Source organism: Oncorhynchus gorbuscha, linkage group LG11, assembly GCF_021184085.1.
Source record: "Oncorhynchus gorbuscha isolate QuinsamMale2020 ecotype Even-year linkage group LG11, OgorEven_v1.0, whole genome shotgun sequence".
Classification (NCBI taxonomy): domain Eukaryota; kingdom Metazoa; phylum Chordata; class Actinopteri; order Salmoniformes; family Salmonidae; genus Oncorhynchus; species Oncorhynchus gorbuscha.
Genome location: NC_060183.1, coordinates 41580931 through 41600357, shown reverse-complemented (window position 1 = coordinate 41600357; position 19427 = coordinate 41580931). Strand labels below are relative to the sequence as shown.

At 42.3% G+C, this 19427-nt stretch overlaps 2 protein-coding genes across 4 annotated transcripts in view; both read left to right on the top strand.

Annotated features, from left to right (window-relative positions):
- Positions 1–3355, top strand: part of LOC124048653 (M-phase phosphoprotein 9-like) — a 28824-nt gene extending 25469 nt beyond the window's left edge. For both annotated transcript variants that reach the window (XM_046369643.1, XM_046369642.1), the window contains exons 18-19: positions 112–180; positions 2029–3355. In XM_046369643.1, the coding sequence (XP_046225599.1) occupies positions 112–180; positions 2029–2130 (171 nt within the window). In that variant the 3' untranslated portion in view covers positions 2131–3355. The remainder of the gene's footprint in view (positions 1–111; positions 181–2028) is intronic.
- Positions 3356–8327: 4972 nt separating this feature from the next.
- LOC124048652 (membrane-associated phosphatidylinositol transfer protein 2-like) overlaps positions 8328–19427 on the top strand; it is an 81536-nt gene continuing 70436 nt past the window's right edge. For both annotated transcript variants that reach the window (XM_046369641.1, XM_046369640.1), the window contains exon 1: positions 8328–8870. The gene's annotated coding sequence lies outside the window, so the exon portion shown is untranslated. The remainder of the gene's footprint in view (positions 8871–19427) is intronic.

The window sequence follows — 19427 nt, the reverse complement described above, 5'->3', positions numbered from 1 at the left end:
AGCGCAGCACAGCCTGCCTGCTTGGTTCATCTGATTTAACCTTAGTGCTATGAAATTGTTGGTTAGTTTATATATTTATGTAATTAATTCATTTGGGTGTGTTTTGTGCAGATTGAGTCAGCTTTGAGCCGGATGCCTGGATCTGGTGGGAGGGTGAGCCTGCAGACCAGGTTAGATGAGGTAAGGTCACAGTCACACGCACCAAACCATGCAGGGCCTCGTTACATATTAGTGAGGCGTGATTGGGTCTAAATTAGGGCACTGATATGAAACTTTTGGCCGATATCCGATATGCCAAAAAAATAAACGATACAGATACTTAAAATTGTAGCGGCCTTTTAAGCATTCTAGTACAGTTAAATAGTTGAAACACTGACAACAAAGTTATTTTGTTGGCATTTACGTATGTCCCCATTACCAGTAAAACATAATCAAAACCTATTTATTTTACTTGCTGTGCTGTTTCGTTGTTAATTTTTTCAGTCTCAACCAGGATTTTATCATACATGTCAAGCAGTGAAGTTTCAGCTCTGTCTGTCCGTGGCCTCTTCTGTCATGGCTCCTCTTCCTTGGTGCACACTGTCACTGTCCATTTTCATCTTGTCCAGCTGTGTCTGTAACATTTCACGTAAACCCTGTTTCTTGTCTGCATCGAAATGGCGGTCCTAGTACCTAGCATCGAGCATGGTGGTGACACAGTAAAGAGGCTCCGAGAGAGAATGCCTGTCGCCCCACTAGGCTGCCCCCACGGTCTGTGTCGGCAGTTTTGTTGAGCAGGCGTTTCAATGCCATGACAGAGGGTATCACGTCTGCTGCAGATGCAGTTGATGAGCTTATTTCTCCAGTCAGTTGTTAGAATGGCGCGAGGAGTGTGTTCACGTTTCCAAGATGTTCTCAAATGCCATTGAAATGGCAGCAGCGGTATGAGAACCAGCACATTCTTGAGCATACATTACCTCAGTATGAAATCCTCGTCGGCCCACCGTGCTGTCAGACTCCGCATGCTCATGGAGCTGACATCGCTGGTCCAAATGTCAGTCGTGAAGCTAATAGCAGTAGTTCATAGATGTGCATTTCAACAATACTGTGTAACTCCGGTAGGGCAACATCCAAAAAATAGCGCCTACTTGGTAGTGTGTACCGGGGCTCAAGGTGCTCGATCAGTCGGCAAAAGCCAACATCATCCACAACAGAGAACGGTTGATTGTCAAGGGCAATGAACTCCATTATCTTGGCGTTAATGGATTTTGCCTTTTGAGTTGTCTCGCTGAAATTTTCTGACTGCTCGACTTGAACTTGTTTAGTTGTTGGAAGTGCGCGCTTAGTATTTTTCTGCTTTTGTTCTGTGTAGCGCTGTATTTTTCGTGGCGTCATTACGCCATCTACCTACAGTTGAAGTCCTAGAGATGAACGTACTTTGGTGCGAAAAGTGCATATCAATCCCAGAACAACAGCAAAGGACCTTCTGAAGATTCTGCAGGAAACAGGTACAAAAGTATCTATATCCACAGTGAAATGAGTCCTATGTCCTATGCCGCTCAGCAAGGAAGAAGCCACTGCTCCAAAACCGCCATAAAAAAAGCCAGACTATGGTTTGCAACTTCACAAGGGGACAAAGATCGTACTCTTTGGAGAAATGTCCTCTGGTCTGGTGAAATAGAACTGAGTTTAAATGTAGTTGGCTAAGATGTATGTAAACTTCCGACTTCAACTGTATATATAGGTGTGCACGTCAGCTTTGACTTCGGTTTTTCACATCAGCGTTAAACGCGACATCAAGCCGACGCCGATGTTAGCATTTTTAGCTAATATCTTCCGATTCCGATATACTTCCCGATAGATTGTGCATCCCTAAACTAAATGTGATCTTTTCTTTTGTCATGAACGTGTTTGTTTGATGAAATGGACTCGTGTGAGGTAATTGAATAGTGTAGATGGGGATATTACATTAAAACAAAGATCTTTGTGTACCCTATGTGTGAATGTTTATGCTATTCCAGCTAAATGGCTGTTTCCCCTACTCCTCAGGTGGCCTTAGAGAAGCGTCTAGAGAGCGTAAACCGTGACCTGGGTTCCATCCGCATGACCCTGAAGAGGTTCCACGTTCTACGCTCCTCTGCCAACATATAGCAATGTTTTTATTAGATGACGCCCATAGGTAGGGTCTAGGGCTTTTCCTTGTCAGATCGCATGGTCAGGAAAAACTCCTGTTCCTAGTTATAGATGAATAAATATCACCGTTTTCTGTGATGTCGTTGGATAAAGAACCCTGATTGTTCTCTCTTAACTCGCAGGTTGGCATTTTATTGAGATGACTCGAGCAGCTCTGCAGTGGTCACACTAGCTGGCACAGTCACAATGTCAGAAAATCTGATTTAAAACCTAACGTTAAAGGGACATTTCAACATTTTTCAACTTCGTATTCATCGTCTGCACTACCCCAACATCAACATATATGAAATGTATGCGTTTCTATGTTTTGTAGTAAAAAATATAGAGGAAGATGAGTGTTTCCGATGACGACATCGGTGTGCATCGTGGGACTTTAACCAATTGTGAGTAGGCGTTGCCTACCAATTGTCTACTAATTGGCTGATGATGTCATTGGAAACATCTTCCTCTAGGTTTTTTAATACAAAACATAGAAATGTGCCATTTTCACATATGTTAATGTTGAGGTGGTGCTGGAGATGATGATTATGAAGTTGAACATTTTTTTTAAATGAAGACCAAAAAGCAAATTTTTGTTTTCATACATTTGTATTATTTTGCCAAATTTGACTTTGCAGCTGGCCCATCTAGCGGAAACCGTTCAGTTCTGCCTCCGGGGCAAACTCATGACAATAAAGGTCAACCTGCTCTTAACTCTGTATCACAGATCACTTGTACATGACCCACAGTCTTTTTTACACACAAAACTCTGGGATATTTTTCTATATGTTTGAAAGAGCTCACAATTTTGAGGAGTATATTTTTAGAAATGCACAGATTTGTAAAGTCGTTTAATTTTTTAGACGTTATAAAGAGATAATATATGCTTTACTTTCCATATTCAGGTAAATTATGTCGATTTTTTATTTGTTTTATTTTTATCAGCCATCTATGGATCAATATAAACGGCAGAACATCCTAATATCCAGTAGAGACATTTAACCCATCTGGAATGGTCCACTGCCATCTCCGTCTAGGTATACATTTTTATGCATCGTTTTGATATGTTTTTATTCCTTGTACACTGCATAAAATTGTATTTATTACATTTAATTGTATTCATTACAATGTTTATTCCTGGTGCATTAAAAAATATAATAATCTTGATAGCCTAAAATGTTCAATAAAAAAAATGTTTGCCCAAGCCATTGTTTTTCCCAGTTCCATCATTACTTGAAAATCTTTTACAAAAACCTTGTATATTAGCAAATTTGAAGTTGCTTGCCTTTTTCCATTTTTATATATTTTATCTCCTTTGAACATTATTTTGTGTTAATTCTGTTGTGAAGGGAAGGATTACATCAGTACCTAACCCCCTTCTCTTCCTAGTATACTATGGACTTCCTGCAAAAATTGAAACCAGCACACATTTGAAATATTACACACAAGTACACTGCTCCACAAATGGACATTGCTTGAAGCAACGTCTTATTGTAATGCATTTCTACAGTATTTGCACTGTTTCAGTTTTTTTGGCCATGTAGTGTTTTTTTGCAGTTGGCGATGAATGACTTGACATGAACTTCACTGGAACTAAAATGTACTGTTCTTACAATAAATAGCGCTTACTTTATTACAACACCTGGGTCTCTGTGGGTTATCAAGACTATATACAGTGCATTCAGAAAGTATTCAGACGCCTTGACTTTTTCCACATTTTGTTACATTGCAGCCTTATTATAAAATGGATTTAAATTATTTTTTTCTCTCCCCTAAATCAATCTGCACACATTAACCCATAACTCTGGAGCAGGTTTTCATCAAGAATCTCCTTTCCCTCGATCCTGACTAGTCTCCCAGTCCCTGCCTCTGAAAAACATCCCTGTTGCGTGATGCTGCCACCGTGCTTCACCGTTGGGGCGGCAGGGTAGCCTAGTGGTTAGAGCGTTGGACTAGTAACCGAAAGGTTGCAAGTTCGAATCACCGAGCTGACAAGGTACAAATCTGTCGTTCTGCCCCTGAACAGGCAGTTAATAATAATATATGCCATTTAGCGGACACTTTCATCCAAAGCAACTTACAGTCATTTGTGCATACATTCTACGTATGGGTGGTCCCGGGGATCGAACCCACTACCCTGGCGTTACAAGCGCCACGCTCTACCAACTGAGCTACAGAAGGACCACTGTTCCTAGGCCGTCATTGAAAATAAGAATTTGTTCTTAACTGACTTGCCTAGTAAAATAAAGGTTAAAAAAATGGGATGGTGCCAGGTTTACTCCAGACTTGTGTGAGGGAAAGATTGTATTTACCTAATTTATTTGATATTAATTTTAAATTTGACTAACAGTAATACATTTCTTATGCTAATGCTAATGTATGTGTTTTCTATGCTAATGCTAATGTCTGTGTTTTTATGGTCGCTCTAGATCCCTGCAGCTAATCTTGGCGTATTGGCACCAGAGATGGCTTGAGCTGACAAATGAGTTAAAGACTGCATTGCATAGACAATAATGTGTTAGCTAGGGATAGCTTGTGGTCCTTCTGTAGCTCAGTTGGTAGAGCATGGCGCTTGTAACGCCAGGGTAGTGGGTTTGATCCCCGGGAACACCCATACGTAGAATGTATGCACACATGACTGTAAGTCGCTTTGGATAAAAGCGTCTGCTAAATGGCATATATTATTATTATTATTATTAGCTTAGGAGTAGAACAATCCCTCATTGTCTCAAAATCATCCTTGCATCTGGAAACTAAACCAGGATTGGGTTATGACGACAACAACCCTATGCAGATAATGAACGGATTACATTTACATTTAAGTCATTTAGCAGACGCTCTTATCCAGAGCGACTTACAAATTGGTGCATTCACCTTATGACATCCAGTGGAACAGCCACTTTACAATAGTGCATCTAAATCTTTTAAGGGGGGGGGGGGGGGGTAGAAGGATTACTTAATCCTATCCTAGGTATTCCTTAAAGAGGTGGGGTTTCAGGTGTCTCCGGAAGGTGGTGATTGACTCCGCTGTCCTGGCGTTGTGAGGGAGTTTGTTCCACCATTGGGGGGGCCAGAGCAGCGAACAGTTTTGACTGGGATTAACCTAGAGTTGCTTATGATGCCCCAATCTGCATGGGATGGTTGGACCCAATCACGACTAAGCATTTTTAGTGTCAGCTTTATAGTACTTTGCATTTGTGTTAAGGTTGGGTTTCTCGTTCCAACACCCAAGGGTGTGGGGTCAACCAGCCTCATTATTGCAATAATTGATCGATATTGAATAAAGATGATTGTTTGAAGAAATGACAGTCTCTCACTTGATTAGAATATTCCAGGACATGAGACACTTGGCATTCAGGCCAATGAGTTCAATCTTGGTTTCATCAGACCAGAGACTCTTGTTTCTGGTTAGTTGCCTTTTGGCAAACTCCAAGCAAGCTGTCTTGTGCCTTTTTAGTGAGGAGTGGCTTCCATCTGCCCAGCTAGCACAGTCAGACTCGGCCAGCTGAAAGTCAGACTTGGCCGACGTCATGTGGCTCGAGTCTGGGCCGGCTTCGGCACTATTACTTATGGCTAGGATGCGGGGATTGAGCTCAGGCTGATTCCGGTGTGAGTTATCTGGCCCAAATGTATTACTTGGGGCTCTGGCCGATTGTAGCTACTCTCTGGCAGATGATTTCATGGGCTGCTTTATATAATTAACACTTAACATTATTTTACCATTTTTTTCTCATTGATTCTGTGATCAAAAAATACAATTTAACATTTCAATTCAATTCTTTAAGAGTCCTGTTAAGTAGATTTTTAATTTTTGTATTTTGATACTTTGTGCAAGGCAATTGATAAGAATTAAAAACAGGATGAAGCCTCCCGAGTGGCGCAGCACTCCAAGACACTATAGCAGTGCGAACTGCGTTGCTTCAGATGCTGGTTCAATACCCAGGCCCACAGCGACCGGGAGACCCATGAGGCGACGCACATGGTGTTAGTGGAGGGAGGGTTTGGCTGGCCGGGATGTCCCTGTCCCATCGCGCTGTAGCAACTCCTGTGGCAGGCCAGACGCATGCATGCTGACACGGTCACCAGGTTTATGGTTTTTCCTCCGACACAAATATTTTTTGGTTGGATGGGTATAATTTGTATGTGTAATAGTAATATTTAAAATGACTAAATCAGGTAATTGTGTATACATTTATAAATATTTGCACCGGGCTGCTTCTGGGGGGGATTCTAGTAAGATTCCTGCAAAGTCGGTTGAATTCCGGTAGACGGAAATGGCCCGATGTACTTGGGCTAATTCTGGGCAGTCATTCATTTTGATTCAGAGCGACCATCGGGTTCCTGGTCACCTCCCTGACCAAGACCTTTCTCCGCCGATTGCTCAGTTTGGCCTGGCAGCCAGCTCTAGGAACAGTCTTGGTGGTTCCAAACTTCTTCCATTGAATAATGATGAAGGCCACTGTGTTCTTGAGGACCTTCAATGCTGCAGATATTTTTGATACCCTTCCCCGTATCTGTGCCTCAACACAATCCTGTCTCGGAACTCTATGGGAAATTCCTTCAACCTCATGGCTGGTATTTTCTCTGACATGCACTGTCAACTGTGGGACCTTATATAGAAAGGTGTGTGCCTTTCCAAAGGATGTCCAATCAATTGAATTTACCACAGATGGAGTCCATTCAAGTTGTAGAAACATCTCAAGGATGATCAATGGAGGCTATTATAGCAGCAAAAGGGGGACCAACTTCCTATTAATGCCCATCATTTTGTAATGAGATGTTTGACAAGCAAGTGTCCACATACTTTTGGTCATGTAGTGTATAATTCTATCAATTTTAGAATAAGGCTGTAATGTAACAAAATTCGGAAAAGGTGGAAGGGGTCTGAATACTTTCCAAATGCACTGTATGTACATACCTCAATTACCTCGTACCCCTGCACATCAACTAGGTACTGGTACCCTGTGTATATAGCCAAATTATCATTACTCATTTTGTATGTATTCCTAGTTTTATTCTTTAATTTGTATATTATTTATCATTTTTTTCTCTCTGCATTGTTGGGAAGGGCTGTATGTAAGTAGGCATTTCACTTTTAGACTAAATGACTGATAGGTGGTGCTGTGTTGTAGCCACCAAGCCTCCCTCACCGGTGGAAGCTATATAAATGTTTTTTTATTAATGTCTACATTGCTTTCTGCTACGTTTACTCTATTACAGACACCTTGATGCATCATTTTCAATTATGTTATGTGAGCTAAACATACAAATATATAAATAAATACAAATTAAATCTCTAAAGTATCTTTTTTATTATTATTAATGTTGCTGTCCCCACTTCAACAATAATTGGTGTAATCCGTTCATTATCTGCATAGGGTTGTTGTCGTCATAACCCAATCCTGGTTTAGTTTCCAGATGCAAGGATGATTTTGAGACAATGAGGGATTGTTCTACTCCTAAACTATCCCTAGCTAACACATTATTGTCTATGTAATGCAGTCTTTAACTCATTTGTCACCAGCAATCCAGATTTTATTTCAGAGAGGAAGAGGAAGATGGAGACCCAACTAGGCGGAGGTCAATGAGAGCGTCTAATTTGGTCAACAACAACAAATATTGGCTTATTTAGAAGTTTCGTAATGTTTAAGTTAAGAGTGTACTGATATAAATAAGAAAAGTGACATCCCGGCAACTTTGATTAAAAAAACACTTTATACAGGAGATTTCTCGAAATCGCTATGCAAAGCCTATTCATGGCATGAGGCTAGTAGCATAGCATCGCACTCCATTGAATACAGGCGCTTGACGTCAACAACCTTCCATCAAATTTGTAAATAATGAGATGTGTCCACCAAAGAAAGCATAGGCGGGAGCTAGACATCCCACTGTGTCGCTTTGGGGACAACGACTCCCATTGTTAGGGCGGAGAGACATGTATGAGACATGTATGTTGTCAGTATATCCATAATGTTTGATTGTACACATAATTGCACACTGTACGTAGTAGAGGCACAGTCCAGGTCTGCGATTACAGTATATAGCCACTGTGGGGCGCTTTCTGTCTAGCCTACTACAGGACATATGAAGTCAGTGGCATATGATGTGGATGGGCAAGGAACATAACCTGTAGCCTACGACCACAACTGGTCATTTGTTACGTAATTTTCCAGAAGGAGAATGTTTCGAGTCCGATGTCTTTTGTCGTTGAAAAGCACAGAGAGACAGAATGAACATTCGCTGTCAGCTTTATTCTCAAAGGGGAAACAGCAGGTGCACATCCAAATAAGTGGAATGTCATGAAAGCATCGCGATGTCCGTTGAAGAATGTAGCTAGGTTAATCTGGCTTTATTCGCGGTTTTCAGACTAGAATGGCCGGACAAATAGGCTATGTCAACCGAACATGATGCAGATAGGTCTTGGGGATATATAATTGTGTTCCTCTTTTCGGTGCGAGTCGTGATCAGGCAAGACAGTGAACCGACAGGACACTCGATGATTTGACAGCACTGCCGCTATGGGAGGAAAATACGTGGATAGATGCAGAATTATTTGCACATTTACTCGGGTAGCCTGTCATTTGATGTAGGTGTTATTGGTTATCGTAAAGCAATTTCATAGCCAACGTGTACGTTGTGTTACGTGTATTTTGACAAATTCCAGGAAATCCAACAGCGCGTTGGGAGAATTGCAGTAACGAATTTCTATCATATTGCAGGTGAGTGTTCTTATCATCTTGATTTGGTGTTTGGTTGAGTACAGCCGCTCGAACAGTAAGACATGGAATGGTGAGGATGAAAAATGGCCAGGTGGCGACAGATGTTGCTAGGAAACCGGTTTACATTGTTACCTTCACTGGCTGGGTGCTGACATTTGACTTGAAACAATAGCAAACAGTGTAGGAGGCGCGTGCATTAGGCTACTTAAAAGTACATTGAATTGAATATTCAAATTATATAATTGCTCCTGTCTACAGAAATAATTAAATTACTACACCAGAGAGCATGATTTAAACTTTGAAATAATAATTTGATATTAAACTGATTATGGCAGTTGGCCGGTTATGACATTTAGTCAAGTAAACACTTTACTCTGTTGGTCACAATTAGCGTAAGGTCATAGTCGAAGTAAACGTACGCCGATTTTCTGAGCAATCTTCCCCTTTATCAGAGTTATAGGGTCATGGCTAGCAGAGATCCAGCTTTTTCCAGAATTGACTTTTCGTAGCAGGTTTAGGAGAATTAGGTTAAAGTTAAGTTTTAATGTCACACGCATAAGTAGGCCTACAGTGAAATGTGTTTTTGCAAGCTCTAAACCTAACAATGCAGTAATCAATATCAATGTAGTGCTAAAAATAACATAAGGTAGAACAATAACAAACAAGAAATAGAAATAAGAACATGAGAAGTAAGTAGCATACTATATACAGGGTCAGTGGGTTTGGCAGATGCTAGGGGAACGCTACCTGCCCCAATGCACAGTGCAAACTGTAAAGTTTGGTCTTTCATGGTTCAGGCTAGGCCCCTTAGTTCCAGTGAAGGGAAATCTTAACGCTACGGCATACTAGACGATTTTGTGCATCCAACTTTGTTTGGGGAAGGCCCTTTCCTGTTCCAACATGACAATACCCTCGTGCACAAAGCGATGTCCATACAAAAATGGTTTGTCGAGATCGGTGTGGAAGAGCTTGACTGGCCTAGACAGAGCCCTGACCTCAACCCCATCGAACACCTTTGGGATGAATTGGAACACTAACTGTGAGCCAGGCCTAATCTCCCAACATCAGTGGCCAACCTCACTAATGCACTTGTGGCTGAATGCAAGCAAGGCCCTGCAGTAATGTTCCAACAATGTCTAGTGGAAAGCCTTACCAGAAGAGTGAAGGCTGTTATAGCAGCAAAGGGGGGGACCAACCCCATATTAATGCCCATCATTTTGGAATGAGATGTTTGACGAGCAAGTGACCACATACTTTTGGTAATGTAGTGTATGTGTGCGCATGTGTGTAGCGTCAGTATAAATGTGTGTACATGTTGTGTGTGTGTGAGTAAATTAAGTGTATTGGAGTGTCAGTGTGTGTGAGTGTGTAGAGTCCTGTGATTGTGCATAGAGATTGCAAAAATAAAATACAAGGGTCAACTCACATAGTCCGTATAGCCATTTTGTTAGCCATTTAGCAGTATTATGTCTTGGGAATAGAAGCTGTTCAGGAAAGCTATGATCCCTTACTAATGTCACCTGTTAAATCCACTTCAATCACTGTAGATGAAGGGGAGGAGACAGGTTAACAAAGGATTTCTAAGCCTTGAGATAGTTGAGACATGGATTGTGTAAGGGTAATTGAGCAAGACAAAAGATTTAAGTGCCTTTTTACGGGGTATGGTAGTAGGTGCCAGGCGCCCCGGTTTGAGTATGTCAAGAACTGCAACGCTGCTGAAATACAGTGAACTCCAAAAGTGTTGGGACAGTGACACATTTGTTGTTGTTTTGGCTCTGTACTCCAACATTTTGGATGTAAAATGATACAATGACTATGAGGTTAAAGTGCAGACTGTCAGCTTTAATTTGATGGTGTTTTCACCCATGTCGAGTTTGCATGCTTTGCAAGAATAACAATTTCCCTAGTATTTTTTTTTACATGGACACATATCAAATCAATTCATGTGATGGGACTCTGATAAATGCAGAAAATTGGCAATCAAAATAAACGTTCTACCATGTTAGTTTTGTGCAGCATATTTTATTCTGAGTTTGGATATATACCTTTTGTATGTGAAAACTAAAAACAGGAGCCACTGTGGCCCCTGGAGATAGTGTTCAGATTTTTGCCTGTCCCGGGCCTAGCTGATTGTTGAGGTGCGGAATGTCAGTGAAACACATCTAAAATAGTCCTAGGCCTATCTCAATAAGTCCTATCACAATATTCCAAAATATAATCGGGAACAATACAAAGGTGAAAAGACAAAGAAACAACTCTAAACTGTCTTTAGTTATCCGAACTCTCAACAGTAGTCTAGGCCTATAGCATATCTTATTGGCACTAGCAGAGAGTATCGCCCATATCCCTGTCTTCATCATTGGGTGAGTCAGTGACGTGTCCTGAGAGAGCCTGCCGCCCGCAACTATCCAGACTGACTTGCTGCAGCCAGGTAGAATCGATGACCCTCTGAGGGCCCTAGGAGACCGCATCCCAAAAACAATGACCACACCGTTTGGGATGGAAGAGCAGACACATCCAGGAAAAATGTGGTGATGGTGTTTTCTTTCTCTCCTATGTTGCCTATCCTCCCTCTTCTAGCTACACGGAGCAAGGGAATAGGGCCTTCCCCTCATCTTTGAGCCTCCTCGATGAGAGGAAAGAGACAGGCCCGCGACTCTTGGAAAGGAGTGCCAGCCACTGCCTTGATCACACCGGCAGCGTCATTGCGCAAAATGTCACGCAGTATCATCTGGATATGTGCGCAACAAAAGTTCAACATTCACCTTCTGCTACCATTTTTGTCAAGTCATCTACGCATTCAGCTTGACTCATACTTTAGATAAATCCAACATATGCACCACCCAGGACGCAAAAGGCAACTGCCTCTGCAACACAGTGCTGGAAGGAAAACGCAGCGCTCCATTTGAAATGAATGGACTTCTGGTGTGCCAAAATGCAATGTCGGGGTAATCGAGGCGTCAACAGATTGTTCCTCCCTGCTCTGTTTTCAATGGTACAATGCTCCTTGCATGATTTTCTTGGGGACAGATGGAAGGTTAATCATTGTTAAGGTCCAATAGCCGTTTTTCTCAGGCTGCCAAGGCCCAGATAGTGATATAGTTTACCCTTTACTGTTGTGTCATCTCTAAGGGGGGGGGGGGCACGTTCCTTATGCCCTGTCTCCTTCTCAGTGCGTACTCCCTTAGTTTCGGGAACTCAGGGGGTTGCTGATGTTGGGGCCACCCTGGCTTTGGAGAGCATGTTTTGCATTATGGGAGTTGGCCGTATCCCCACATCTGAGATATCGTAAACAAATCATTGAAAGAGAATTTGCATAACCTCGGTTCTCTGATATTATGAGTGATATATCTCACCTCATTCCCCTGCTCGCAAGAGCGTGAGGAAGTGATCCATGCTTGAGAATAACCAGAGGGCGGGAGAGTGGCTCTTTTTAAGCAAGGTGTCTCTGACAGATGCTTTTGATGGCTAATTCTGAGAGTAGGCGATCCTTAGCGAATCCCCCGCATATGATGCATCTCACTCATAATATCAGAGAACTGAGGTTAGGCAATTAACCTTAAGATTTCCATTGGCGAAGCAGTTTCTATATATCTTCACACTAAAGCAACTTTGATAACACTCCCGGTCAGCTATAACAAGGTATTCTGTTAGAGGCTTATTATATGTGCATGCCTGTGCAGTAGTAGTTTAAAAAAAATATCAGGACAGCTTAACAGCTTTATCCTCAGTCTCTGTAGCATAAATGGTGCATTTCTCCAAAAAAGGCATGACAATGTATTATTTCTCTTTTGGTGTGGTCACTGCTTTCAATGAGGAACTGAATGTCCACCATAGAGTTAGTTAGAGGACGCAACATTGTATCTGTCCCATTATGGCATCTGCTTGGGCAGCGCCATTGAGGCCATCTCCAATTTGAAGTAGTACATTTTCTTCTTCCACTACTTCTATGAGTTGGTAAACAAACTGAAAGGGTGCATACTGCCACCTGCAGTTATGGAAGGTTTGCTCAAGAGTATAATTCATTAACTGATCCCTCCTGATGACCTCGATAGGAATTATGTGATCCTTCCTTAACCCATAGGAAGTCTCATCCAGTTGACTACTTCAAAATGTTGAAAATCATCAATGGCGCTGCCCATTCCGAAGCAGGCTTTTGTGCACTAGAGTCCTCTATCTATCTCTATGATATACACACACCACAGCAGGACCAGATACAGAAAAAGAACACTTTGGAATAGTGTTCTTTTTCTGTCTCTCACCATATGACCAAATACACCACTACATCACTGAGGGACACACTGAGCTTTTTCTGCATCGACAGTGGGGACCCACCTTTCTACCCCACCTACTTCTTGTAGGTCACACAATATTGGGTTGTTAGATTTGTGCACCTGCATGCGTGCATCAGCGTATGTCTGTTACCGTTCTTAGGAGGGACTGTGTGTGTATTCGCCTATTTGTATCCTGTGTGTGTGTGTGTGTGTGTGTGTGTGTGTGTGTGTGTGTGTGTGTGTGTGTGTGTGTGTGTGTGTGTGTGTGTGTGTGTGTGTGTGTGTGTGTGTGTGTGTGTGTGTGTGTGTGCAGGGTACACAGTAGCTGTGTGTCAGGGGAAATGTTCCCTCTAAGCTTCGCGCTGTAGCCCGTAGACTGCCGCGCAGCTTCACTCAACTTTCTAGAGTTTTCCCTGTTAGTTAACGTGTCCCTCGAATCAACGCAATATTAGCCACTTTCAATAAAACATACTGAAACAAAGCGAACTATGCAATAGATTTTGTTGTAGGCAGAACGCATCGGAGTAGGAGTCATTCATTGGCTGGGAAGCCAAGCAAGACTCAGCCCGTACTCTTCACAGACCGGTGCGGCATAACCAATCAGAGCTGCAGTAGGCCTATATGCAAGTAGAACATTGCCATATATGGATCTGTGCTGTTTACTTTCAACTGGACTGTGTTTACAGCAGTGGTCATGAGTAGATGTGATTGTTTTGAGATCAAAGAAAAAGTATATGCCACTTGTGCACATTTTGCTCATATACTTTGCTAGTTAGTGAGTTATTATCCCAGTTATAGATCATTTGTAGTTAGCAATTTTATGTTATTTTTATTTTACCTTTATTTAACCAGGAAAGTCAGTTAAGAACACATTCTTATTTTCAATGACAGCCTGGGAACAGTGGGTTAACTGCCTGTTCATGGGCAGAACGACAGATTTGTACCTTGTCAGCTTGGGGGTTTGAACACGCAACCTTCCGGTTACTTGTCCAACGCTCTAACCACTAGGCTACCCTGCCACCCCAGCAATGGGGGAGTGGTTACTTCCTACAAGAGCACAAAACATGTACATTTCTAGACATCTTTGAGAAGCTAGTCAGGTAGAGTATTTTTTTCATGTCTTAAAGGGGCAGTGTTGTATTTTGAAACAGGCTTGAATAAGTTATATGATAGAACAGCTATTTCCGTGTTAAAATGTTATGGGATGTGTTTTCTCCATTGTTTTTTTAATGGTAGGTCACTCCAGTAGGCCTACATTATGATCAAATCGCCACAGTAGCCTACTTGGCCACTGTTAAAACTGTAACTTAAAGCGGGTACAGCCTCCGTGTTCAGAGTGAACATCGCTGTAAGTTGCACAGAATTTGCGCTTAGCAGACCTGAAATTTACTCAGTGCCCCCAAACATTTGAGGGAACATTGATCAGGGGCCTGCTTCCTCTGGGAGTTTAATGGGGCAATCCGCAGTTAAGTCAATAATAGTCAATGCGTTCTCCCCACCAATGTTTCTGTAAAGATGGGGCAGGAGAAATCTAACCACGCTCAAATTGACAGACAGAGCTATGTGTGCAAGGGCTGACCATCCATGATATGAAAATGATAGGCATTTGTAAGATATATTCTTCAAGAATCAATGGGTGCATATCATGAATCTATCAATCGAAAAGTGAATGTGGAAACTGCAGATTTCCCCTTTAAGGTAATTACTCTACAGACAGTGGGGAGCAGCCTTCCCATAGGAGAACACTGCCTGTTTCAGCCTTGAGGGGTGTGTGTTAATTTGTATCTTGGGCTCAAGGGAACCTGGCGCCTCTCCGCTCCAGTCCCCTCTACACCCCGCTTCACCTAACACACCTAATTACAGTTAACCCAGGCCTATTTCAATACATAGAAATGCCTTCGTGCTCTATGAAATGGCCCTTATTCCTTCCTCTCTCAGACAGAATGACTGGCATTATGTATGCGGAGTCTGGATGAACAGAGAGCTCTGCTGTGTGTGATTATCAAGGCAGAATAATTAGGTTTGTATTATGAATACTGTTAGGAAGCAGCCAGCGCAGAAACAATGAGTCATACTATTGATTGCCGCCTTTCGTCTCCCTCTCCCCCTCCCGCTTGCCATCCCTCCCCTCTTTCGATAAGACTGTGGACTCCATCAGCGGCAGCAGGAGCTCCATTGCTGTAGCCAGGCCAGAGAGGGAGAGAGAAGCTGTCACAGGATGCCATGTCATCCCCACCAAGAGGCTATTTATAGCTGGGTAAACACAGGGATTCCAGACCATTGAACATGGCTTCCCAGCCAATGAATGACTATTCCATTCAGCTTGTCTGGTTCTAAGTCACACTCATTAGGTTGTTTTTATTACAGAGCTGTGGCAGCCGCTCTCTACTGGAGCCATCACAATATAGATTTTTTTCATGGGCAAGATTTTTATTTTATTGCATAGTCAACCAAAAGTAAGTTATTTGTTATTGTATAGTCGAGTCAACAATGACCGCGCTAGTTACAGAGACACGAGTGGGGTGTGCGTGTGTTTGTGCGAGGGTGGATGTGTGTGTGTGTGTGAATGCCTTATGAAATGATGCAGGGCTTCCCTTTCGTAACTAGGTTTCATATAACGGTGTACTTACTCAATAGTCATTGGTTCCCCATTTGCACTACACCATGAGTGTTTGTATGTGAGTAACATATATTTGTGGCTTAACACTGCAAAAATACACCCTCTCCTCTTAGTCAAAGCACATCATTGTCCTACCAAGTGCCACAATTATACCTATTTGTTAATCAGACCCTGTGCATTTCTCTCTCCATATATCCCCCCCCCCCCCCCACACAAATGTCTTTCTTTTAGGCTCTCATGTCCTGAAGCAAAATGGGTGAGAATGTGGGGAAAAGTATATGACAGAGGCGTTAATAGTTTTGTCATCAGGAGAGACTGTAAAAAATGTCAATAAATAAAAATCTACTCTGACAACTGCTATTCCTGGGAACTATTTTGGAGAAGATAAAATAAATGGTATTATTACTGAAATACGCCTGTCTTTTACGTCACAACCAGCTTACTGGCTTAACACGTCTCATCTCCAAAATGCCTCGTTTTCAGTAAGATGGCATTGGCAACATCCTGTAACTGTTTTACCACCGCATGCGCCACCCAAATTGACGTGCTTTTTTTATGTCTAGGGGAAACTTCACGCCATAGCGTTTAAATTTTTATTTATTTATTTATTTATTATGAATCCCCATTAGCTGCTACCACATATCTACAACACAAAATCCACGTGTACGTGTGTGTATAGTGTGAATGTTATCGTGTGTGTGTGTGTGTTTGCATGTGTCTGTGCCTATGTTTGTGTTGCTTCACAGTCCCAGCTGCTCCATAATGTGTATTTTTATGTCTTGAAAAATCTGATTCTACTGCTTACATCAGTTACTTGATATGGAATAGAGTTCCATGTAGTCATGACTCTATGTAGTACTGTGCACCTCCCATAGTCTGTCCTGGACTTGGGGACTGTGAAGAGACCTCTGGTGGCATGTCTCTGTGGGGTATACATGGGTGTCTGAGCTGTGTGCTAGTCATTAAAACAGACAGCTCAGTGCTTTCAACATGTCAACACCTCTCACAAATACAAGTATGAAGTCAATCTCTCCTCGACTTTGAGCCCTGTTCTAGGTCAATTTTCCTCAGTCCCATTTTGTGGCACCTGACCACACGACTAAACAGTAGTCCAGGTGTGACAAAACAAGGGCCTGTAGAACCTGCCTTGTTGATCGTGCTGGTAAGAAGGTAGAGCAGCGCTTTATTATGGACAGACTTCACCCCATCTTAGCTACTGTTGTATCAATATGTTTTGACCATGACACTTTACAATCCAGGGCTACTCCAAGCAGTTTAGTCACCTCAACTTGCTCAATTTCCACATGACTTATTACAAGATTTAGTTGAGGTCCCAGAGCGTCTGCTAAATGACTTAAATGTAAATGTAAATACAATGCTTTTAGTTTTTGAAATATTTAGGACTAACTTATTCCTTGCCACCCATTCTGAAACTAACTGCAGCTCTTTGTTAAGTGTTGCAGTCATTTCAGTTTCTGTAGTAGCTGACGTGTTGATTCATCCACATACATAGACACTCCGGCTTTATTGAAAGCCAGTGGCATGGCGTTAGTAAAGATTGAAAATTGTAAGGGGCCTAGAGCTGCTCTGGGGAATTCCTGACTCTACCTGGAATATGTTGGAGAGGCTTCCATTGAAGAACACCCTCTGCGTTCTGTTAGACAGGTAACTCTTTATCCACAATGTAGCATGGGGTGTAAAGCCATAACGCATACGTTTTTCCAACAGCAGACTATGACTGATAATGTCAAAAGCCGCACTGAAGTCGTAACAAAACAGCTTCCTTTCTATCATAAATTTCTCTCAGCCAATCATTAGTTATTTGTGTAAGTGCTGTGCTTGTTGAATGTCCGTCCCAAAAAGCATGCTGAAAGTCTCTTAATTTGTTTACTGTAAAATAGCATTGTATCTGGTCAAACATTGTTTTCCAAAAGTTTACTAAGTGTTGGTAACAGGCTGATTGGTCGACTATTTGAGCCAGTAAAGGAGGCTTTACTATTCTTAGGTAGTGGAATGACTTTTGCTTCCCTCCAGGCTTGAGGGCACACACTTTCTAGTAGGCTAAATTTAAGATTTGACAAATAGGAGTGGCAATATCGTCCGCTATTATCCTCAGTAACTTTCCATCCAAGTTGTCAGACCCTGGTGGCTTGTTTTGTCGTCTATCAACAATGACATTTTTCACCTCTTCCACACTCACTTTACGGAATTCAAAATGACAATTTGTGTCTTTAAGAATTTGGTCAGATATACTTGGATGTGTAGTGTCAGTGTTTGTTGATGGCATGTCATGCCTACATTTTTTTATCTTTCCAATTAAAAAATAATTAAAGTATTTGGCAATCTCATCCGGTTTTGTAATGATACCCCAATTTTGTGGTATCCAATTGGTAGTTAGTCTTGTCTCATCACTGCAACATGGATGGGAGAGGCGACGGTTGAGAGCCGTGTGTCCTACAAAACACAACCCAACCAAGCCGCACTGCTTCTTGACACAATGCCTACTTAACCCGGAAGCCAGCCGCACCAATGTGTCGGAGGAAACACCGTGCACCTGGCGACCGTGTCAGCGTGCACTGCGCCCAGCCCGCCACAGGAGTCTCTAGTGAGCGATGGGACAAGGACATCCCTGCCTGGCCAAATCCTCTCCTGTCGCAGCCAGCTGCAACAGAGCCTGGACTCGAACCCAGAATCTCTATTGGCATAGCTAGCAATACGATGCAGTGCCTTAGACCACTGCGCCACTCGGGAGGCCCTATATGTCAATCATGCAGCCATTTTGGAGTACTGAATAATGTGTCTGTAATAATACAATGCTGTTGCTGGCTTACATATCATTGTGAGGGTATGACTTAGGAACTGTTTGTGTTCTTCTGATGTTTGCCTGGCCTCCATTTTGCAGGTTATGGGAGTGTAACATTAACTGTAGGTCGCATCTAAAGCCCTCATTCTCATTACCTACGTGTGTGTGTGTGTGTGTGTGTGTGTGTGTGTGTGTGTGTGTGTGTGTGTGTGTGTGTGTGTGTGTGTGTGTGTGTGTGTGTGTGTGTGCCTACCTTCTGTTGAGCACTCAGTCTAATGACCAATCTCTTCACTTTGTTCAAACCCAGCCAGGCGTGTCACACCCTCATCAAACATTCACGCACGCACACACACACTGCATGCACACACACACACACATGTTATGTACTTCTATCCTCATGGGCACCTAAAATTAATTTCCATTCAAAATCCAATTCTCCCTAACCCTTACCATAACATTAACCACTAATCCTAAACTTAACCACTAACCCCTTACCCTAACCCTAATTGTAACACTAACCCCTAAGTTTAAAATAGCCTTTGTCCTCATGGGGATGTGTGTAATGTCCCCACGAGGGAGAATTTTCCTTCTTTTACTACCCTTGTGGGGACTTTGGGGGATTTTAGGTCCCCACAAGAACCAACCCCCTCCTCCTGCATGCACGTCCACACACACACACATGTTTTACTGTCCTTGTGGGGACCAACACATTTATTCCCAATCAAAATCCTATTTCCCCTAGGCCTACCCTTAACCTTAATTCTAACCCTAATCCATAAGCCTAAAATAGCCTCCTGGTCCTAACAAGGATAGTAAAACCACACCACACGCACACCTGCACACATATGTACAGCCTCCTA